This window comes from Bactrocera latifrons, unplaced genomic scaffold (assembly GCF_001853355.1).
Source record: "Bactrocera latifrons isolate USDA-ARS-PBARC rearing strain unplaced genomic scaffold, ASM185335v1 scaffold_11, whole genome shotgun sequence".
Taxonomy (NCBI): Eukaryota; Metazoa; Arthropoda; class Insecta; order Diptera; family Tephritidae; genus Bactrocera; species Bactrocera latifrons.
Window position 1 is genome coordinate 1928283 of NW_017534519.1, and position 24628 is coordinate 1952910.

At 36.4% G+C, this 24628-nt stretch overlaps 2 protein-coding genes across 6 annotated transcripts; one reads left to right on the forward strand and one right to left on the reverse strand.

Moving 5' to 3' along the window:
* Positions 1-276: 276 nt before the first annotated feature.
* Positions 277-20628, reverse strand: LOC108972836 (phosphoribosyl pyrophosphate synthase-associated protein 2). Of its 4 annotated transcripts, none has more exons than XM_018939700.1 (9): positions 20501-20628; positions 6975-7211; positions 6755-6911; positions 6116-6247; positions 4456-4622; positions 1787-1840; positions 1344-1458; positions 1134-1280; positions 277-1072 (listed from the first exon to the last, which is right to left on the reverse strand). In XM_018939700.1, exons 2-9 carry the CDS (start codon positions 7169-7171, stop codon positions 914-916), a joined length of 1128 nt encoding a protein of 375 aa, XP_018795245.1. In that variant the 5' UTR covers positions 7172-7211; positions 20501-20628; the 3' UTR covers positions 277-913. The 4 variants fall into 4 exon arrangements, with proteins under 4 accessions (XP_018795245.1, XP_018795222.1, XP_018795237.1 ...); XM_018939677.1 differs by lacking the exon at positions 20501-20628 and adding an exon at positions 19996-20229; XM_018939692.1 differs by lacking the exon at positions 20501-20628 and adding an exon at positions 18008-18413.
* Positions 8440-13679, forward strand: LOC108972825 (cytosolic carboxypeptidase 6). 2 transcript variants are annotated; one of them, XM_018939656.1, is made up of 5 exons: positions 8440-9750; positions 11444-12006; positions 12126-12497; positions 12564-12879; positions 12948-13679. In XM_018939656.1, exons 1-5 carry the CDS (start codon positions 9738-9740, stop codon positions 13544-13546), a joined length of 1863 nt encoding a protein of 620 aa, XP_018795201.1. In that variant the 5' UTR covers positions 8440-9737; the 3' UTR covers positions 13547-13679. The 2 variants fall into 2 exon arrangements, with proteins under 2 accessions (XP_018795201.1, XP_018795210.1); XM_018939665.1 differs by lacking the exon at positions 8440-9750 and adding an exon at positions 10673-11354.
* Positions 20629-24628: the final 4000 nt, after the last annotated feature.

The following is a 24628-nucleotide window of genomic DNA, read 5'->3' on the forward strand; positions in this document are numbered from 1 at the left end:
TCTAAAATAAGTTCTAAATGGTAAATTTAAAAGTTCAGATTGAAGTCGGCTATTCTTTCCAATATTCCGAAATGGATTTCTATCTGTGCCGGACAAGGATTGTCAACTTTGCTCCAACAAACTGCTTCTTGAAAAAAACATCTAATCGGAAACTAGTTGATCGGCGTAACTGGAATTGGCGTCAAACACCTCAATAAACTTCAGACAATACCATAGATAAAACTTATTATTCTAAATTGTCTCCAGCATCTAGAAATCATCATACAAAATTCTTGGTTATTTTTTAACAATTCTTAGAAGTGTGTGTTTATTAGTAAAATAAAGCTGATTATTTCTACAATGCTCTCGAGAACATCTTCAATCGCAATATTTATAATTAGCATATATGTAATTATGCCTGTATAAGTGTTTTTTATTTATTCACAATATTCAATACGAGAATGGGGTACAATGACATTTTGCCGTAATGCGGAAATAAACACGTTCTTCAATTTACAATTTAATTTACAATATAAAAGGGTTTGTGATATTGGAAACTATGGGGACTATCATCAATGCCTGACGCTTTTGAAATACATTTCTTTCATTTTACTCATTTTAACGGAAACTCTGCTGGCTTCGTAATACACTTTACAGCTTTTTAACTTTTAAGGTTAGGAAGAGTTTTAATAAACTAGTCACACATGGCAAGTAACTAACGGTAAATTTAGAAAATTAAAACAAAAATGTCTTACATTAACAACAATGATAATGTTCTACAATGTGTTTGAAAGAAAGATTTGTGCACGCTTTTCTATAAAGAGCATAAAGAGCGTCCACCATCACCGATATCATCACTTTTGTTTGAACATAATTATGAGGGACAACATCAACGGATATTGTCTTTAGAAAAACGGTTAAGCTGTGCACACATTTAGTCCTCCAGCGTAACATTGCGGAAAAGATATGACATGGACTCCTTATTGTGTATGCGACGTATAGCCTCGGCAATCAGAATGGAAATGTCAATCGTTTTGATTTTGTGACACTGCAGCTTTTGAATCTCATGTGGAATGGTATTGGTAACAACAACCTGTGTGGAAAACAACGTAAGTGTCAGACTCTTCAAGTGCTTATTTCAGGCTTTTACTCACCTCATCGATTGACGACTCCTCGATCAGTCTGGGTGCATCCGAACTGAGCAGACCGTGTGTAGCCAATAAGTAAATTTTGCATGCACCGTTCTCCTTCAGCAACGCGGCCGCATCAACAAAAGCCTGCACATCGTCGATTAGGTCGTCCTGCGGGTATGAAACGAAGGCGTTTAATAACCGACTCCAGCATTTGCGACGTCAAATACTTACCACCATGATGGCTATGCGTCCCTTGACATCGCCCACAATGGTTAGCGGCGGTTTGACCTTGGGTGGGTGTTCTGGCACGCCCACCGACACGCTGATGGTGCGCGCTCTGCTGTTGCTGTAGTGGTGAATTGGAAGTTGCCAGTGGTGTTTTGTATTATTGTTGTTGTGGTAAAGTTATTGTTATGTTGTGCAATGATTATATTGTAGGTTTAATTTGTATGAATGAAGTGATGGAGGAAATAATCGTTTTTGTTATGAGAGTATGAGAGAGAGCGAGTTTTTGTTATGAGAATTTAGAGAATGTTGTACGAAATGAGTCGTTTAAGTAAAGCAAAAATTTGAAATTTTCCATTTGATGTCAAGTGTGAAACCAAGGAGAGAAATGCGTATAAAATATACATATTTACCGTTATAAGTTTTTTAAAAAGAAAATCAATACAAACCTAGGAGAACAGGAGCACATTTCAACTGTATTTCCTATTAAATCGCTATATGTACTGATAAACAGATAAAGAAAAAAATTTTGTTCGTTTTCGTTTCGTTTCTGGTAGATAATAAAATTTCTTTTAAGTCTATGATACTTATATACGAAAAGGGCGTATATTTAGCAAAAAAATAAAACTTTTCAACATATACTCAAAATTCAAAACATCAAGTAACTGTACTTAAAATCAAAATTAGCAACATAACGGTAAGAACTGCAATTCAACGAACTAATTAAAATATAAGTTTGAGCCGATTTGACTACTGTGAGGTGTGGTCACCTAAAACAACTGCTAATATTTATTCAACTTGGTTATATAAGGTTAGGTATAAGGTATAATAAGGTTAGGGTAACCTTAGTTGAGAACTTTAGTCGGATGAAATTTATATTTTCACTTAAAGACAGACTTAGCTTACACATATTGTTCGATATTTGTTACTTTGCAACAGTAAATAAAATTTCTGAAAGTGGTTGGAGGTAATAAAAATCAACTTTTCACATATCAAATAATGAATTTCACTAAAAAATGACTTTTTTTAAGTTATTTTGGTAATCGCACCACTATATAATCTTAGCATTATAATTACTCAAGTATTTCATTTGATAATTATTTTAAACTTAATTTCGGTAATATAAGATCTGTGTTTTTGAAATTTATTTTTGAAGAAGTATGGCTTGAATAAATAAAAATACATTTTTCGGGTGTGCGTTGTGTTCCAAAAATTTTATAAAATACTGAAAAAGTGCCAATAAAAAGTAATATAAAAGAAGCAGCAAAAATTTTACCATATTGGCAGACTAAAGTGAGCTCTTAGAATAAATACATAAATAGGGAACAAAATCGCAATAACAAACAGCCAATTCAAACAAAATTTAAACTCTCATACCACTACAATGTAAATCCAGTGTGAGGTCTCTAAATGCATATGTGTGTGTTTGTAAAAATTCTTACTTTTCAGCTGAAAAAATGCGGTGGTTTGTGCTGCGATGTGTGCCTAAGATTTGTGAAAGCTGAGTCCGAACACTTTGGCCTTATCATATTTTCCATTCTCAAAATCTCAAAATCTACGAGAACTAGTTGAGGCATGCATAATTGACAGAATTGCGAATTCGAAATCGAAAGAATTAAAAACATTGAATTATTACGTTTTAACATTTTTATCGCATGCAAAGTCAAGTCAAATTATTCGAAAACAAGCAAATTAGAACATTTCTTTTCTTATTGCAAAACTCAAAACCAACAAAATCATTTAAAAACTAATTAATAGTCGGTCATTTTGTACTCGTACATACTTAGTTCAAGAATTTGGAAGTTGAAATGTACTTTGCAGAAGTCATAGAAGTAATAATTTTCAATATAAAGGCGGTTAAAGGAAAATATAAGAAGAGAAGTGGTTATATTAGAATCCGTATTTTCCATTTTAAAATCTATTTACAGACAGTTAATGTTTTTTGAAGCTATGAGTTGCAATGTAAGCGCATTATTTACATAAAATGAGCGGTCTAAAATATGAACACATCAGACACACAAAAGGGTGGAAAAAGTGAGGTTAAAATGAAAATCACAAGGTCACGAATAACCGAAATAAATTCGACAATCGTTTGTTTCATGGAATGTATGTAATTAGCACAGTTACATTCCGTTAAGGGGCTCACCTAGAGTGATGTTTTTAAAATACCGATTTATCTCATATTTTGGCAGTTCTCACCTTTAAAAATTATATACCATAATTTTAAATGAATATTTTCGAGTTGCAGGATTCCAAATTTAACCTGTATGCTTCAATGAGCTCTATCAGTTTATATTTAGACGCGGATTTCGATTTATATTTCGAATAGACTGATTACCCGGAGCCACAACCCGTTTCTCGATCTCATTAAAAATTTAGTTTTGGCAGGCACAACAAAAACAAAAACAAATTATTGGGTAAAATGAAACTTCCACTTTGCCAGTCTCTGATTTTTTCCGAAAGTGGGTAATTTTTCGAATATTAATTCCTAGAAAGATCTGTTTTTAGGATTCATCCATGGAGGAGACTGGATTCACTTCAATGCAAGACTCGAAAAATATTAAATTTTTTCATCAAAAAAGTTACTGAGCGTTCTTAAAATATGTATAAATACAGCCGTTTCTTTTTCAATTCTCAAAAATCGCATTTTTAGGCTGTCACACCAGGTGTGCCCTTTAATTCGACACTTTATTTCAGTTTTTAATTGCAAAATGTTTGCAAAAGCTTAAATCTTCAAAAAGCGCGTGCTGTTTCGCCGGAATTCGCGGTCATTATTACAGACCTCGAACAAACCTTGAACACTTCATTTAAAAAAATGACAACATCTACTCCAAGGAGAACATACTACAGCCTAATCGTAAACAATATTAATTCTATAGAAAGATTTAGAATTTCAGCAATAATTCCAGTTTTCATTACACCAATGATATGCGAAAAAATAAAATTTAAAATAATGATTAAGCAATTAGTAATAAGTTTGGCAATGAGTATGTGCTCATTTATGACTTGTAATATAAAATTGCATTCATACATATAAAATGTGGAAAGTACACTCGTTCCAGTTAGCTGTGATAGTGCAAACGTGAAATATCTCTACACAAAATGTTCGCTGACTCACCTCACGGGGGGCGGCGAATAGCGTCCATCCACCTCGTCACTTTCGGCCTCCTTCTGTTCACCGTGTATGACTGCTATGGCGAGCCGCAAGCGCTCAGCGTATGAGGTCGCCTTCTTTGCGCTGTTGGGATTACGCGCCACAATCACCGAATTGCGATAGTCAGGGATCTGCAAGAGTGTTGTTGGTATTTACTAAATTCTAAAGTCTTTCAACAATTTCTGCTTTAAGTATACGTCTCGATGACTTAATACTTGCTATGCTGCCACTAATTTTCAATACCAATAACAATAAAACACTTTCCATAAGTATAGAAATAATGAAGGAATGAACCAATAATATTGCAGAGAAAATGGCAGTCATTTAAATGTCGAATAATTTACTTATCTTTCCATATAAATATATTTTGAGGTTTTGAAATTTCTTAGCTAGAGTTTTAAGCTAAAACGGTAAGTGAAATTAAATGGTTACAGTACAGATCCGTAGAAGTCTATTGTTATCGTTTATAACAGTAATGAAAAGCCACATGACACATTTGGGTTAAACAATTGGTTATTTTGAATGCTTATTCTGATTTGCTTTCTTCGGATTTCTCAAGCATTTGGTTTGAACAGCAGACTAAAAATGTCCAAAATTCCCGGCTCGGAAAGGAATTTGTGCTTTTTACACTGCTGATCGCGCCAAATTAGATTGTTTCTAAAATAACCGAATTGTGACTTTCGAAATCATAAATGGAAACTGTATGATACGAAATTCACGAGTCAGCAATATTTAGAAACTATATTTGTGTGTTGATTCCCTCTAACTCAATTCCCTGCCTATATACAACAAAAGTATTTGTGCAAAATTGTCCAAGCTAAAAGAGAATGTTAAAAAACTGTGACAGTCCGAATTTCGATATCGAAAACATACGGTTATGTCTAAATTAGATAAAGCTAATAAGTAATTGAAATTAATTATTTCATAGTTTACAAGTCTGTAAAGAAATAATGAAGAACAGAAGATTAAGTTGCATAACAGTTATCGGTATGTTGGCTAAAAGAAATCATCTTAATTTACATCTAATATTTATCTTTGCTTTTTCCAAGTCAATACGATTTCGCATAGTTCTGATTTTAAAAAAGTCTTCATATCAGCCAAAGGAAATGTAATAGCTTGTGCATGAGCTATCGTATTCAGATCTATAAAATATCAAAGTGGCAGTTGAGGTTCTTATTTAAAAAATATAAAATATTTAAATTAAAATTATAATTCTGTTAAGTGCTCAGTTATAATTCGAAAACATTTCAATACCAGGGAGTTAGATATTCTATATACATATCTAGAATTAAAATTAAAATTTTACGACTTTTGGAAAACTAAACTTTTTCAAGTTGCTAGCCAATATAAAAATAGCACAACTTAGTTTGCACTTAATTGCACCATGGCTATAATTAGATAGGAAATTAATCTATGCCAAGCATATATACATATATTTCTCGGTTCTTTAACTAGCCAATAAAGTGCAAGATTTCGGGGATAATTAAAAAAATGTAATTAATATTCGTTAGCTTCAAAAAAGATTAGGCAATTTAAAGCTATTGACACTAATTTTATAAATATTCTGATCTAGCTAAATACTCTAGTGGTACACATTTAATGTAATATCAAAAATTGCACATACACTCTCCTGTATATATTGCAACAGAAATGGTGAAGCGCGCAAATTATCGACTGGTATATCGAAAAATCCTTGTATCTCTTTTTGGTGCAAATCCATTGTAATAATATGCGTTAAGCCGGAGGTGCACAGCATCTAAAAATGCAAAAGCATATAATAAAAGGAATAATGGAAGCGTTAATGAATTATGGCGAAAAGTGTTGGAATGACCTGACCAAAAAAACAAAAAAGGAAAATTATTTGTTAAACGGAGTTGGCATTGCGAGGCAAGTTTATATATGTGTGTATGCTATATTTGTACGTTTAAATACACACATTTTAGCACAATAAGTTGCTAATTAGTAGTGTTTGCTGAATTAACGTTGAATGAGAACAATTATTATTTTAGGTTTAACTTGACACTTGACAAACAGAAGGAACAGTTTCAAATACATACTTATGTTCTTTTTCGCGGCACAATATTTTGTGAAAATATTAATGTTTTTAAGAAAATATGTTAGCATAAACCAAAAAGGAGAGTTAAATGTGTGAAAATCAAATTCAAATTGGCTGCTCAAGAAATTTTGCACTGCCCTGCACTTCCCACCACCTAACAACAAACGAATATCCAACACTTTTCTTTTTCGTGAAGCATGTAGAAACCTTCGCCAACAACTTCGACACGATACAACCGCGTTTACGCATTTTACATTGTTTCGAGTACGGGAGATATGGTATAACGCCAACTATGGAGCGCGCCGAAGATGTTCTGCAAGCATACGCCATAATCAGCAGTTCCATGATGTTGTTATTGGCATCTCTACGGAAGTATGGAGAAATCATTGGACAAACTAGTTAACGGAAATGTACTATGTAAACTTACTTAGTGCCAGTTTGTATGATGTAGATGTCTTTGCCGCGCACCGAGTCGCCGATCTCCACCATCGTTTCGCGATTCGTTTTGTGGAATACGGAGCAACCGCCGCTCTTTATGCCCATGCGCTCGGCCACTTTATTGGCTAGATCTGGATGTGAGTTGCCATGGATCAGCACAATATCCGAAGCGGATGACGTATCCATTTCGCTTCTGCAACGCTTCGGTGGACGCACGCTGCCCAATCTGTAGAAATAAGAGTAGAAAACGTTAGAATTTCACAACAATGCCATTTCTTCTACACAATCAATAACGAGCAACAGGAGTAAAGCGGTGAACTCAATATGTGGTGTATTTTTATATTTCTGGTTATTATCTATTTACAACATAATGCGCGACAAATTATGAATGGATGTCTTTCTAGTCACAATGTTTACTCTTGGATACACTACAACAAATGCAATGCCACGCTGGCTCATGGCACATGCCAAAGCCATCGAAAGTCAAAGCCAAAGCCAATAAGAAATGTCAGAGGTAGGTCAATAAAATACATGGAGGCGACTGTGTCGAAGTCAAGCACATACATAAACACACCTACATACCTATTCCAAACAATCATTCTCTTCTGTGTGGGTGCGCCGAAGCCAATGGGTGTTTGATTGTGCCGCTCTTTATTACATGAAGGTCACGTGCACGAGCAGCACAGGATAATAAGAACGTTTATTAGTTTATGTCAATATGCCACGGATATTAAGTGTTACATAAATAGCACAATAACTTCACAAAGAGTAGCAACTTATTGCTTTTAATTTCTTTAAGAAAACACTCGTTCAATGGAAGGCGTTCCTTTTATTTGGAAGCACACTTACAGCACTAGTACCAAGGAGACATGAACTAGCCAAGTCAATGGCTGTCATGGTTACAGTTAAGCACATGTTTTATATTGGAAACTTCGACTTTTCGCCTATTATATTTATGTATGAGAAAATGGAATATTTTTGAAATCTTAGATAAAAAAAATAAACTCGCTCACAAGCCCATAGTGCAATCTGTCAATAAATTAACTTAATTTAAACAAGCTCTGTTCAACGATTTCCCTATATATATAAAAATCTTGCATATATCATGCAAAAACCATGAATTCATTATAATATAAGGTCCATGATCGTGTTACTTGAAAGCACGCTTTTCTTATGAAGAAATATTTTTCAATGCAAATGTCAAGTAAACATTGTCGTTTTTATCATGACTGTTTTGTTTACATTTTAATTATTTTAATCCATTGATGATTTAATCTAACAGGATTCAGTTATCGCTCAAAAACGCATGTTCATTGTGAAATTTATTTTAATTTACAAAAAATTAACAAAACAGCTGATTTTGACATTACGAGTTAAAATGCTTTATACAATTTATTGTTTTTTGGCTATCGACACAATTTTATATATGTATGTAATTGAATATAATTTGCAAATTGAAAAAAATCTGATCACACATTCTCAGAATGACCTCTAGTTCCATTGAGGCCAGTGTTTCCTCGCAAGGAACGTTGTGTACCAAGCTTTAGTCACGCACTGTATATTCAAAACAAAACTAGTTTCTGCAAACAAAACTAATAAACAATGCCATAAAAATGAAATTAATGGATTTTTGAGATCAATCAAAATTCATCAAGTTCCAACGAACATCACGCACCTTCTGCCGAACGAAGGTAGCGCTATTGTGTTAGCCAAACTACTAGCCAAAGCGTGACTGGGCCAATGTGTAAGCAATTAAATTGCTTCGTTAAAAGTTTGCTCCAGTCATGATACTACAGAACTTGCGCTTCGCACTGCACAGCATAGCACACACACCCATAGAGCGGACCTATTAACGGACGAGGTGGAGACTGTTCAACTTTGAAATAAAGACGCTTATTTATTGTGTTTAATACACTGACTAGCGCAGTACACGGTGAAATGCAACAATAGTAACTAAATACGAGCAGTCACCAAGAGCAATGGAATGCGAGCGAATACCGACACTTAGCCCACATATGTGAGGGGTAACCAAGTGACGTTGCGCTGGGCCTGAAACTTTCAATATCGACCAAACAACGCCACTCACCGAGAAAAGACATAGTCGTGCGGTCTGTCGCCTGCCTTTGGCGTGTATGTTGCGTGAAGCTGTCGGAAGTGCAACTGAAACTGGCACAAAAGTGCAAAACCCCCTTAAAGTCAAACGTTGATTTGGTTATCCTGCGGTCGCGATCTAATGCTGGCGCTGCAGCCACTAAGCAAGAGACGAACACTTCACGAAGGATAACTGAGTACCTGGCGATTGCATTTGTACAAATCTATATGAGTCTTAGACAAAGCGCATAACCGCACACGTGATTTCGGCAGCACGTTGAAAGGTGGTACGAGCTTGGTGTTCGGTGGTGCGCGTTTGTGAGGCGTTGCGGCAGTTATTTTTAGCATAAAATGCTGACAAATATATGTGCTGAGTGAGTGCGAAAAAATGCAAAATTAAAATTTACGACTAGCACGCGAATTCATAAGTCAAGTGGCGAAAAAATCTTTTGCTTAGACTGAAGAGGCCTTTCATTTGCGGTTGCGGCGGTGGCAGTGCATCCTACTCCTGCTCCTCGAGAGCGTGTCAGCGTGCCAGGGGTATTGAGGAGCGCCTCCGGCACGGTGTTATGTCCAATAAGTAAATTAAATTCAAAGAAAAACAAATCTCAAAGTGGCATGTTTTAACACTGCGATGGCTTAGACTAGGTATCAAAGGAAAATGGGTGATTCAGGTGAGTTTGCAAACGGTCATTGTAGAGGTATAAAAAATACAATAAATAAATTTACATTTTTTCATGAGTACAATATTTTAATATTAGTTTAATTAGTCATATAAATCTGAAATCACCAAATTACTAATTTTGGTGCAAGGAAATTTCATGAAAACCTTGCGAGTATTCCTTTACAGTTCAAGCTAATAAATAGGCTAGAATCGATGTATAGCGGAGCTGTCAATTTGATTAGGTTGTAAGTAAACCAATTTTTTAGTTCAAACCTTAAGAAATAAATCTTCAAAAATTTTGTAAAAACAATAGAGCGGAAAAAATGTGGAAAATATCCTCTTTGAATTTATCCTTGGTCAATAAATTACTTTTCGTTTCATTCTAATTAAAATGATTTTTGGCTCATAGCAAAACAAAAAATAATATTATAATTAAACGAATTTTTTTTGTCTTCGGATATATTTTAGAATATGCTGTCATTACATGACCTTAGAAATGTCTAAACTGTTGAAAAATGTATAGATGTAAACGTTTTAACTAATAATAAAATGTGTCAGGCTAACAAAATAAAATGAATATAAATCATTTATCAGAATATTCCCATTTATATGCTTGAAATAGTATGCGTAGGTATTAATTCATTCGTAATTCGTTGTTCCTTGTTTAGGAGACATAGAGCATTCTCAGTGACATGCCAGTCAAAGCTGTAAAGATGTATCCAACTCGCTTTCTTCTTTAAAAATACTTTGATTTGCAGGCACATAACAAGGAATATAATATACATATACATATATAATATATACTGAATAGTTGGTATCTTTTTATGCTACAAATTTGACTTTTATTATCTTTAATTCATTGAGTATTGGCATAAAATATTTGCATATTTATTGAATTTTCGCACCCTATTTGCCTATAAGAAACGGCTAAACAGTCGCATAAGAGGGACTAAGAGATCATAAAAGCGATTACAGGTGAATTTCAGAAAGCAATCGCATAATGTGAAAGTGCTAAAACCGCGATAATCGGCACGCACATAGCACCTAACGGCGCTTTAACGCAAAGAAACGTTAGCGAATGCCGTGGGAGAGGCAATGTAACACTTATGCCCATTTAACTACTGACACCATTTGTATGCATATTAAGAGTGCCTAACAAGAGTCAGCAAGTCAGCGAAGAACTGATGTTGCATGCGACGTCGAGCGTGAGGGACTTAGTGCCGCATTTCCGCTGTCATGTCAGCTTGTTGCACGCGCTGCAGGAGGAGCACCTCAAGAAAACTGTCTTAACCATTGGTGCTCCACCTTATACCCAAATGCCGAGGTATGTAGATTTCTGCGTGTGTGTAGCATACACGTACGCCAGTGTTGGAGGTTAGAAAATCATAATTGAAAAAAAAAAAAAACACCTCTTGAGGTTGGTTATTGTTTTTGGTGGTCGCTTATTGAAGTGGCTGCTAATTCCATGGAGGTTAGATGAAGTTTAGCCGAGCTGCTTAACGGTTGTTTTCTTGGTACTTAGAATAAAGTAACACAATAGTTTTCCAAACATGATGTTCGGTATGGCTTGCGATCCTTTGAAGCATACAAGCATGTACGAGCGCATGAACGAGGGTAGAGTGAAGCGCAATTTAAAATATACATACATTATTTTCTTAAAATATTTTCATTAACTTTCTGCTCAATTCTCTTTCTACCTGTAGATAGCGAGGACAGCGATGGCGAAGGTGGTCTTGGTAATGTCTCACGCGTGATCATCCGCCCACCCGGACAGAGTGGCAAAGCCAAACGCGGGCACCTTTGTTTTGACGCTGCCTTCGAGACGGGGAACCTTGGCAAAGCCGAGCTGATTGGCGATTTCGAGTACGATTTGTTTTTACGGCCGGACACTTGTAATCCTCGCTTTCGTTTCTGGTTCAATTTCACTGTGGACAATGTGAGGCAAGATCAGCGCGTTCTTTTCAATATCGTCAACATAAGTAACCCGCGCAATTTGTTCAATTCTTCGCTGGTGCCGCTGGTGAAGTCTTCCAGTCGGCCCAAATGGCAACGCTTGCCAAAGAAGAATGTTTTCTACTATCGCTCGTTGTTGCACCAGAATCATTATGTGCTGAGTTTTGCATTCTCTTTCGACAAGGAAGATGACGTGTATCAATTTGCAGTTGCACCGCCCTACAGTTACTCGCGGCTTCAATCGTATTTGAATGTGATCGACGCCCGACAGACGGAGCAACGATTCGTACGCAGCGTGCTGACAAAGAGTGTGGTAAGAAATAATTCCAATGATCCTCCGGACTCCGGACTCCGGACTACCTTTTTAGGGTTGCTCAGCAATTAGTGTTCTTCTGAACCAGCAAATTAATTTCTTTATAATATTTTGTACAGCAAAAGCGAAATCTTGACCTGCTCACTATTGACCACGTTACCGCCAAAACAAAAGCGTCGCGCCTGGATCGCGGATTCATACGCATCATAGTAATTTTATGTCGTGTACATCCCGGAGATGCGCCAGCCTCCTTTATGTGCCAAGGATTTATTGAGTTTATTACGAGCAATCACCCGATTGCCGTTGTGCTACGCGATAATTTCGTCTTTAAGATAGTGCCGATGGTAAATCCGGACGGTGTCTTTTTGGGCAACAACCGCTGCAATTTGATTGGACAGGATTTGAATCGCACTTGGCATGTAGCCACTGAGTTTTCTCATCCCACGCTGTATGCCGTAAGGAATATGCTTAAGGAACTCGACAACTCTGACGTGCGTTCGCTAACCGTCTCAATATAAAGCTCACATTCATTCAGCAGATGTGTGTTTTTATTGCAGATTTATCAGATTGACTTCGTGATTGACCTGCATGCGAATCCCAGTTTGCATGGCTGCTTTATTTACGGCAACACATACGAGGATGTTTACCGACATGAGCGCCATTTGGTGTTTCCACGTTTGTTCGCCGCCAACGCGCCCGACTACGTGGCCGAGAATACAATGTATAATGCGGACGAGAAGAAAGTTGGTTGTGCGCGCCGTTATTTCTGTGAGCGGCTCAGCGATACGGTGAACGCCTATACCGTCGAGGTGTCCATGAGTGGTCACTACTTAAAGGATGGCAAAACTGTTGCGCTCTACAACGAAGATGGCTGTAAGCGAAACAAGTGCATAAATAATTGATCACACTCTCTCTTAAATTTTTAATTATTCATTACCCAGATTACCGTTGTGGCCGCAATTTGGCGCGCACCTTCCTTCACTACTACCGTTTCATCAATGTGTTGCCCACGCCCGTGGTATCTGAGGCGCGTTTACGTCGGCGCAATCGCCCGCGTACGCATCACTCACGTTCCCGCTCGCGTACACGATACGAAGTGAAGCCACGACCGAAGACAACGCGCTGTTATGCACCGATTGCGTACACGAACCTCTCAATTCATTACGACTCTGGTGGGGGCTCGTCCGACGAGGGCGGCTTTTCACCTACACGCCCCATAGCGCCGGGTAGCAGTCTTTTCAGTGGCTACCGTAATTACCGACGCATGCACGGCAGTTCGGCGGTGACGCACGATCAATACGCACTGCTGGCGCTCAAGTCGACGAAATACGATCACCTGGGCGATTTTGGTGGTGCTGGCAGAGCGCATGCGTATCAGCCAGCACGTGCGGCAACGGCTGAAAAGTCAGGCAAATCGGTGACCTTCGAGCAGCCGCTGAATGTGCCACCGAAGCCGTATTTATCCATTATTGATCTCAATCAGCTGACGCGCGGTAGTTTGGATCGCAAGTCGGGCAGCTTTGATGTCGACCATCGTTGACGAAAACCGCAGGGAGACGGACGGTGTGCAAGTAGATAGAATAACAAATTTTTCGCTCGAAAAATTATAGTTAAATTTCAATATACGATTTTTTAATTAATCCATTACGCTTCGTTACCTTTTCTATGCAAGAAATTTGAACGCTATTAATAATTATTATACACTTTTTGCGCAAATAAATTTTCTCTATGAAAACAAATATCTCATTAAGCAAATAAATAAACAAACGTTACGCATATTTTGTTTACTTTGAAAGTGTGTGCAGATGAGCTTGTGTGCCTGCCAATGATTGTGTACATTAAATTTAGAATGCATCTCAGAGTCGCTGCCTGTTGTGTATCTTATATACAGTTGCGGGCAAATTTTTAGTAGTGCTAGGCATTCTTTTAATTTACGTGGTACTTTTTATAAAATATTTTTTTGTCTTTTTTGGGATTCACTTTAAAATCCGTTAGCTTTAGATGTTGGTTGCTCACCCACAATGATAAAAAAATTGATTTCTGAGGGCAAAACTAATGTCGAAGTCCAAAATATTATTGGTTGCTCACCCACAATGGCACGTAACGCTATCAGGTACCAACTAAGTAATAAAAAAACGTGAAAGGAATCCAGCAATGTCGGTGAGAGTGGCCGCCACAGTTCCATGATATCAAAACAATCGAAAAATTGTGGGCAGATGTCTAGGAGTATGTAGCTGACAAAAACATGTCCACGACGTTGTGCTACAATACTAAAAAATTAAGGTCACGCAACTAAATACTCATTTCATAGAAAGACCATATCCAATTTGGAAAAAATATATAAATTTTATTAACTTTTTGTCGAAATTTCAGGTTTAGTTTGTTACAACTCCCAAGTTTTTGACCGCAGAAATCCCTTATAATTTTTTTTTTACATATGTACATATTTATTGAAATTAGCTTTTTTTTTTGTAATTTATTTTTCATACTGCTAGGCCTTTTATGGTATAAAATATATTTTTTTTATAAAGGCGGTATCGCATACTTTTTTAACAGTTCCCCTTCTACGTTTGCACACTACTAAGAATTTACCGCAGCTGTACTTACATACATATGTATACATATATGCATGTTTGGCACACTTAGATATGTACATATGTATATATGTACATACATATATAATACATGAATGCATACAAAACATTTTGGCATTTCAAGTATTGCATAAATTTATCTTCGCATATCTGGCGTTAAGGAAGCCTCAGCTGATGTCTAGTTCTTTGACGTCGCTATTCATTTAACGATCAAAAAGCAAAATAATAGTTTTCATTTACGTCGACTTGTTTATTCTACCTTTGTTGGCGATTTCTGCGTATTGCAGCCAACAAAACCGCAGCTGGTCGTAATAAATATGTATGGAATTGTATATTACGCCTCTGCGTGACGAGAGTGAATTAATTGAAATTCTCGCACAAGTCGAATATTATAAATTTAGTTTGATCCGGCTTTTGCTTTCGAAACAGATCTTTTCAGAATCAGTGAGGAAATTTCAATTGCATAGAAATTCTCGCACGACTTTTTTAGACGAATTTGTCAGGTGATGACCGAAGATTTATTTTTATTTTTTATAATTTTATAAGCCTGAAGTGTAAAATTTATAACAAAAACACCTTTTTATTGAAGCCATCGTTTAGACAATATTCAAGATTTTGACTAGTCATTCGAACATTAGCCGAATTTTACTATTGCAATACAAAATTTTCAGTTTTCAGTTTTGATCATTTTGAGCAGAAACCATTTTTCGTAGGTCCTTCTAGAGATCGGCTACGAGATCAAGAAACATTTTTTTTTAAATAAATCGGTGATTATTAAAGTATGTACATAGAATTTAATATATTGTTTTAATTTATTTCTTAAGTAAAATACGTATAAAAAACACAAAAACACGAGATCGTTTCTCAAAAGTATTTGGATAATGTTTCTGCCACTAGAAAAACAAATGAAATAAATAAACTGCCAAGGGTGAGAAAAAACATTAAAAAACCGTAAGATCCCACACTGTGTCATTGTGTTTGTTATAGTACTTAATGGGGTGAAAAAATGACATTATTCAAGAAATCGGAAGAAACTTGCCGCCTAAGTCTCTCAGTGTACGCAAAAATTGTTGAATATCACGATGAGTTTGCTATGCATATTGCGAAATGAAGTGGCGCACATAAGTACATACATGCATACAAACATTGGTATGCACTTAGAAACAGAAACAAGTGTATAAAACAAGATATTTTGAGATAATTATTATCAGGCAGACAGATGGACGGGCAGTCAAAACATGCAGCTATTAATTAATAGCTGTGTTAAGGAAGGCTGGTGGGAACGAGATTAGCAAAGCCAACACATTAACAAATGTCAACCTAGAGAATGCGATTAATCGACCATACTTGCTGTAAGCGTCGACGTATTACCGCCAAACAGTTGTGCCCCTCATTTCGTGGCATTATCTCGCCACCATGTGCTTCACTCGTAATTCCTGTCTCTATATAGAAGGGGCGTCAAAAATAAATTGAAAAAAAAACAGAACGAAACAATAACAAATATCCATGCCGGCTTGTTAGTCATGTACGAAATACACTTGCATTTGAGCGAAACAACTTTTGACTGGCTGCCAGGCGTCATATCAGCATGGATTGAGGGATTATTGTTTACTCTTGGTGTAGCTACCCGGTTGGGTTTCGGTCTCATTCACTTGGCTTTACCATTGCTGTGCCGTGTGCGCCAACACTTTTTCTCTTGTTTCTACTGCTCTGCTATCTGTATCATATTTTATCATGATGCCGAACACGTTTTTTCCTCTATTCTAAGCAACAAACAACACTAATTACGACAGTCAATGGCCACTAGGCGACAACTGAATGAGGGCCAACAAATCCCCACACTCACTTCTGCGCTTAAGTATATAAACATTACGTATACGTAACAAATTTTTATTTAGTTTTCTGTCGTCTATTTCTACCACATGCTTGGGTGATAAGTTATCAACTCTCGAACTTTTCACTAGTATAGTGGGAAAGAAATTGTAAAAGCAAAGAAATAGCGTTGACATACGGAACTTATGTCATATATGCAAAAATCTCTCATTTACTCCCATCCCCATCAGAACAGCTCGTTCTCTGGAAACCTGAAAAATTTGAATTTCTCCATACAATAAAAAATAATGTTAAGATCGTCTGGTCTACTTAATTTTAGAAATCATAATCTGTGTGATTATTTGGTTTAATATTCATTATACCATGAACAGGATATATTAAGTTTAGCTGATCTGATTTAGCCATGTCTGTCTGTACGTCGTCTAGTCTCCAAGTTTTAGAGATCTTGTTCTGAAATTTTGCATACATTCTCTTCTCTGCAAGAAGCTGCTCATTTGGCGGAATCGCTTTCCGCTATCAGACCAGAATAGCATACAGCTGCCATACAAACTGAACGATCAAAATCAAGTTCTTGAAAGGAAACATATTGTTTCACATATATTTGTTATTATTTTATGACAATACGAATTAAGCCAAGGTTGGCAAAAGTTCACTGACCATTGACTTTTAAGTCCATTTAGCGATAATTGTTCACAATGCGAAGCGCTGCACACACTTGATTCTTGTACGAATTAGATGCAAAGCCTGCGAAAAATATTAATTCATTTGAAACACTGTGTAAAAATTATCAGCAGGAAAGTTTGTATTTCAACTTTAAATAAATTTAATTAGGAGCTGCCTCCCAAATGCAGAGAATGAAATTCGAGTCAGTCGAGCTTTCATGATTTAGATTTTTCGAAAGATTTCTGGAACAGGTTGATGTACATTACCCAAAAATGTTATGTGGTTAAGAAAAGAATGAAAATTATAGATTAACTGACTTGGCTCTTAGATATTATTATTTTTAAAAATAAATAATAAATTGATATGTAATAAAATCCCACAATTTCACAAGATTAAAAGCGTTACCACTTATTACAGTATACACATAAATATGTAACTGATAAGCTGCATGTTTGTATTTAATGCACAATTGAAATGCAATGAGTCGTAAAATTGATATATTATTGACACATGTGCTCGTAGTAAATATAGTACATATTTTTCTATGTACATGTACAATATTCATGCTGTATTCTATCTACCTATTCATATTTGTTCACACGTTGAATAACCAATAATATTGAGTTAAGACTTTATTGAGTTAATGTAGAAGTCTGAGATTCGGAATAGTTGTTTTGCTTATCTTATATCTCCTATGTATTCTTAGTTCAAGTGTTAATGTTTAGGCATAGAAATTAGCACGTCTCGGCATGGAAGATATACTGTGTAAAAAAACATTTGTCTTATTTAACTAATATAGTATAAAACTGTTTTATTTTCGCACAAGTTAAAAGCAATTATATGCTTTTGTAATAAGACTTCTTCACATCACATGACAAGCAATTACACCAAGCATTAGAGCTTTTAATCACCTCTAAACGGAGACTGTCGCAACCAATTTCAACTGAAGAATTCACAAATAATTTGTATAATTTCAGGTTTAAGATTTGCCACTATCACAATAAAACGATTTCTTAAGCTTTTGTTAATTGCGTATATTCTGCTAGACTATTTTCGTTATATGTATAATATAATATTGCACAGAGGGACCACTAAAACACCAGAGCACTTGAACGCCGCACTACGCGAAGAAAAATGTAGCAATGCGTGATAACCACAAACCCAACTGATTGATAACTGTTTGCAAAACAAATTCGTTCTCGTTTGGAATCCAGCGATTAACTGATAAACGACACAACTAGAGTATAAAAATCGTCCATATTTGTATCTATACGATTGTGCATTGTGCGTATAGCCTCTTGCGGAACCAACAAGTGTACGCTTTCAATTAACAAATACACTGAAAGCCAAAGAAGCTAGCAACTAGCCTGGTGCCGGTGACCAAATCAGAAGTCAAAAGCGCCAGTAATCGAAGGGGCTAAGTAAACAGAGAACACATTTGATGGTTGAGAAAATAAGAGTAAATATATACGAGTCAACACATCCGAGCGTATTGAAACCTGTGTGCGGGAGAGCATGGAAAACGGTGAAGGCGTAAAGCTACTAAAGATAGCGCACTGTACAGCGAACAAGAAATATCAAAGGCATCATGTCAGAGTCTCTACCTTTGAGAACTTAAGAGTATATACAATTATACTATATATGTACTTTTATTGTGTCGCCCTTAAGGTGGGCGTAAGATTTCATGATAACTGAAAGAGAATCAATCGATCGTGTATCAAAGTATGGAAAAATCTGATGTTTGCATGATGCCTGACTACCTCTGAAGGCAATATCACTCAGAGACGTGAACGTTTAAAATATTCAACTTATTCAGTCTTGTATAAAAATTTTTGGTCCACATATAAACTTATTCTTAAATGATTTGCTCGGTTTCTCCTTTGTGAACGGGGAGCATTTCAGCTTTTAAACTTATTTTGTTAGAACTCTCTTTATCTCCGTCAATGCGGTGACTAAGTGCTTTTAATATACTAATTTCAAGCATTTAATTATTAAGAACAAACGTTTCTACAATTTTTTCCAAAGCGTCAATAAAAACTGCTGGAAGACGATTTCATGTAAAGAAAAATTAGACGAAAACAAAAACAATAACTTCACAAAACATTCAAGAAAACGAGAAAAACTGAAAAGCGATTATTTATACATGTGTATATGCATGTACTCTGTGTAGAAATGTGTGTTGAGGGATTGAGGTGCGGTGCGACTGTGTAAAACTTATAACAGTATAGTATATAAACAAGTAAATGATATTACCCAGTTTGCAGAAAACTCATACGAACGGGAAGACGGACAAAAAGCGAAAATAAGTACGAACAATAAAAACAAGAATTGTTTAAAAATTTTGATGATACGGCGAAAGCAGCGATATGACGATATGACAAAACTCCAACCAAAAGCAGTTGAAGAAGCAGTTTCAAGGTAGATATGAATATACATATGTACATATGTTTGGGTGCAAATAAATAATATATATTTCATTTGTTGCGTTTATATTTACAAACGAAATTCTTTTCATACGGCAGCCAAGTTTGTCGAACGGCCGATGAGCTAGCCGGGACATATGGAAAGTGAAGAAAATATGTATAAAAGCAGGTATGCATATATGTATGTATGTACACTTCCATATACACTTTTATATACACATACGTACGTATTAATCGTACGATATGGAGGTGCAGAAAGTGGGAGGTTGAGCTGGCGCCGACGTCTGACTACACACCCATACACTTACTTACATATGTACATATATACATATTACCAAATTATTAACACATTTTTGAGAGAAACATATTAAATTCGACATATATGCTAATTTTTAAGGCATATAAGAGACGTTTATAATATACATAAATATAGCTTTTAATGGGGTCACATGTAACTTATGAAGTTTTCTTATTACTTGTTTCGGTTGAGTAGCATTTTGCAAAATCCTTTATATTCAAATCGACGAGTGTTTGTGGTGTTTTGTCCGGCTTAAATATCCTTTTCACACTTTTTTTTATAGTAATAAATATATATATAGATTTATATATAAGATTAACTGAAAACAAATAAAATACAATAAAAATATTTTCTTAATACGCAGCAAAATATACTCGTGAATGCACTGTACGCAGTGAGGAAGAGACTGAATAACATTTCTTTGGCTGACGAATCCCCAACCAAGTGCACCAACAATATAATCCCCCCAACAGAAGAAGAGGCAGCAGCAACAGCACCGCAGTGTAGTTGGCTGCCAGTTTACAATAACAACAATTGTGTATAAACTGGAGCACATAAAGTGCACAGAGTATTCACATTGGGCGCTCTCCGCGCGACCACAACTGAGAGCCACTTGTTTTCATTCACTGTTTTTGTATCTATTATTATATTTCATATAAATTGAATCGTTTAAATAATATTACCCAGTTAATTAGTTGATGAATAAATTGATGTTTTGTTTGCAATGCACTGCCAAATACGCACTTTTAACTCAGAAATATTAGTGTTATTTTTCTCTAATTTGTGTAAGCTCTAATTGAAAGCGAATGATGCCAGCTGTAAGTTTGTGATAAATAGCACATTCTAATTGTTCGGTGTGGGGTGAAAATCTATTACAATATAGCTTGCAACAGAGTGTAGAAGAAATGAGAATCAATACTTTAGAGAAACACACGTGGCGCATTTGGAATTAATAACTAATTAGTAATAGCTATGCTTGCGTACGATTTTTATTCTTTAGTCTTACAAATATTCATACATTTATAACAAAGTATTGAATAAGTAGGTTGGGAAATGTTCTATTTTAAATAATGATGATTGAATAATTTATTTAAAAACTGTAAATAAAATATTTCTTTTGGTTTCTTAACTCAGTTGACTTACTCTGTGTTTCAGAGAATAGTTCGTAGATTGTGTCTTTGCTAAGCGTGTATTCTTGCTTTGTTCGTGTCCCCCTGTGCTGTTATTGGTGAATTGATAATTTTATATTAACGAGGATTTTTAAATTGTATAATTTCAATTTAATTATTGGTTTAAAATATATTTTTAATTAAAATGAGATATACGCATATATAATAATGTAATTGAATTACACTCCTAATGGATGTATTAAATTCATTGTGATTGTGTGTTTCTGGTTTACTTGCATAAAGCCATGAAAAGGGCTTTATTTACTTCTATTTGTTTATGCGTATTTGGCATATAATGTGCGTTCCCAGAGAAGTTGATGGTTTTTCCATTACTCAGCCGTATGTACATATATCATTTTGTTGTCCCCGATCTATTGTTTTTGAGGAACCTCTGTAATGCTCTACTTGCAGCATCAAAGTTCGCAGATCTTCCTTGTTGATCTTTAGACAATAATCATAACAATGTCGTCACCAGGAAGAGGTAATATTTTATATCTTAAGTACAAAATGAAGATAGTTGATTCTACCAAATAATAATTGGTACCAAGATAAACTAATGCTGAATTGTTTGGTAGACATGACAATATCTGCATCTAAAAAGTGCATACATACATATGCATACATGTATAATGGATACCATAATAAGCAGACATGCAATCATGGCTTCTGACTTTTCTGCCAAATTTATTTTTTGTTTTTAATAGATATCACCAGAGATGCAGTTCACGAAAAACTTGTTTCAGCGATGAAGAGGAAATTGTCATGAGTACTGCTATACCGACATACTTTCAAGTTCACAGTATCTAAGTACTGAGCACCGCGCCACTTCGGCTACTCTTCACATGAATCTATCAAAGAGGTATTAGCTCAAGGAACTGATTGGTGCCGCAAATCCACTTTGTAGTCGTCGTATCCCAGGATTCTATAAAATTCTTTAGTTCTTGTATATTATTTTTTTTGAAGATTTTGTATGGTACATACATATACTTTAAAACGTTCACCATTTCTTAGATCCTACTCTAATATTTGTGAAGTCTACAATTTTCTAGTGGCTGATTGTCCATTGTTTTATAATTATCCAGTTATGCGTGGTGTTTTCAAAGTATGTGATCAACATTACTCAAAAACGGCTAAACCGATTAGTCTTAAATTTTTACACGGGCTTCTAAAAAATATATTCTTCAGTAATTAATCGAAGAATTTTTCTAAGCGAGAAACCGCAGTTTTGTAAAAAAATTTTATTTGCTAATTCCTTCGATTAATTAATAGATTTAACATTACTTAAACGAAATCTGTTTGTTTTTCTAATTTCAGAGGATCCAGTTAAGAGATATAGTGGTCACCCCGAAACGTCCGTTTTGAGAAGAGCTCCCGGCTGTTTTTACTTGCTAAATAAATATTTTTACTAATACTAAGCCTTAAAACACAGTTAGAAGATACCAAAATAGAGATTTTCCAGATATTTTATACGACAGTGGTGCTCTCTCCTATCTTTCTCTTCTAACATTTCCAAAGCTTAAGCAAAGTGGACAGAAGACGGCTTGCAACCTTCTTACAATGAAATTGTCGGTGCTAACGTCATTATCCTTTTGTAATACCAACCTAATTATTACCCACAAGCAGATCGTTGCATTTATTAGCCATTTACTAACCGCAATTTGTTGCTGTTTTACCAAGTTGGCGCAATAAAATTTTTTCACACATGCCACCAAGTCAAAACAAGAACCGGAAAAAGTGGAAAAGTAAAAAAATGGAGCCATTTTCTACGTGTGAGAGCCGAGATTGCGATTATAAATATCCACACGTCGTAACTCATTGAGTGGCTCACACACAGCCACACACGCACTCACGTTCATGTGGAAAGCAAGTGCGCGTAGGTGTTTCTGTGTGGCGGAGTTGCAGTGAATTGGTAACATTAGTTTCATTGCAGCTTAATGGCCGCGTCAATGGCGAAACTTAGCCCATTACAAGTCGAGTCTTGCGGGGATTGTTGGCGGAGCGGGGCCGTTTGCAGCGACACAATAATGTCGCGAGGCGAAGAAATGAATTTTTATGGCGGAAGTGGAAGTGCATACACTACCAAATCTGAACTGTACATATATACAGCTGTGTGTTCGCGCAAATCGAATGAAACAATCGACGAAACTTTTCAGCGGAAAAAACAGCTCTTGAAAAGTTTTGCCATTGGGATGCGCGCGTGCAAGTGCCGGCGATGGCTGGTATGTGTGGACGTCGGGGGAGTTGGCGGGGCTGCGCATTTCCATGTGGGTTAGTTGTAAGCAGAAGAACAGCTGGCAGTGCGCATTTGGCTACAAGTTTGGCTAATAAGCGCAACACGCGACGAAAAGCATTGCGATTGACTTTGAGCTCCTCCGTACAAATACTCATAAGTACTGACTATACTATATATACAGCTCGATCCCATTTGGAAAATGTTTGACTTTTTTCATACTAAAAGGCGTGTATCAAAGGTTGAAGAGACTCTCCAGTCTCAATTTTTACTGCTGGTCGTTGGGTTGTCATGAAGCTTCCATATTGAGACTACCATAAATGCTTCTTTCCTAACACTCACAGGGATCAGGCGACTAGGAGGCGAACCGCTGAGTAATCATTAGATCCTTATCCTTCTGAGTAGGAGTAGGTTGAACTCGAGTCGTTCATGTAAGTTTACTGGTGGCTTATCTTATAGGGCCTTGCGGATTAGCTTACTTACAACCAGCTTTAGTTTCTTATGAAATTGGTTCGTTTTGAGATTTTAATGGAGATTCATTTTTTATTTTTTATCCTAACAAATACAATATATGCCGATTGAGGGGCATTAAAGTACAGTTTATCTGTCCCTACAAGTACCTCGTACATATATGCACATTATTTCCCCTTCTAAATCACGTTGCCCTCTCATTTAGTCACCGAGGAGCCATGTCTAGGCCAGCACGAGCGGTGTAAATGCAACGGCGTTGCCAATTGCTTTTGCTTGCGCACAAATGTATGCTTCTTTGAGCAGTTGACCAGGACCATTGAACCATTAAGTGGGCAATTAAATTCAATTAACTTCCGTCATAGATTCTGCGCGGCGTAAGTTCAGCTCCACATGCGCCGCTGAAAGCCAGCACAGCTGCTAGTTTGCCTGACTCCATCAGCAGGTCACGTCGCCTCGACTCACACACTTCCTGTTGGGCGTTATCGCACGCACGTGGCTGCATCGCGGCTTTGAGGCGAGCGGCTTGAGGAGGTGTACTTCTTGGCTCTGCTCCTCTGTCACCGCTAAACGCTGCATTTTTCCGGTGCAAAAGTTTCGCAGCTTTAAAAGTAAATGCCACAGACATCGGGCTGCCAACATCAGTTTTTGGCTTCGCGCAAGCATCAGTGTCGCCACCGCAGTCGCGTCGAATGATTCTCCAGATTTATATCCTCAAATTGCCGTATTTGTTTCTGGTATTCTTGACTACCTCGTCTAAGTGTGTGTGTTTGTGAAGTGAAGCTTTTGCAAGGTTCGGCTTTATGCCGTTGCCGTTGAGTATGAACGAGTATGTGCGTGAGGGCAATCGACAGCCTGTTTATTCGACTCCTGTTGCTTGCTGAACTTTTGCTCTTCTTCTTGTCCTCCTCTTCTTCTTGTCGCTGGCGAAAAGTTTGCCGCTG

Coding starts and splice junctions, on each gene's coding strand:
- LOC108972836 (XM_018939677.1), bottom strand. CDS start 20,015: ATGCTACTCAACCGAAACAA. Junction 7,212..19,995: donor ATGCTACTCAACCGAAACAA/GTAATAAGAAAA, acceptor TTATTTCTACAG/ATTGGGCAGCGTGCGTCCAC. Junction 1,073..1,133: donor AGGAGTCGTCAATCGATGAG/GTGAGTAAAAGC, acceptor TTTTCCACACAG/GTTGTTGTTACCAATACCAT.
- LOC108972825 (XM_018939665.1), top strand. CDS start 11,291: ATGATGTTCGGTATGGCTTGCGATCCTTTGAAGCATACAAGCATGTAC. Junction 11,355..11,443: donor GTACGAGCGCATGAACGAGG/GTAGAGTGAAGC, acceptor TTCTACCTGTAG/ATAGCGAGGACAGCGATGGC. Junction 12,880..12,947: donor GCTCTACAACGAAGATGGCT/GTAAGCGAAACA, acceptor TTCATTACCCAG/ATTACCGTTGTGGCCGCAAT.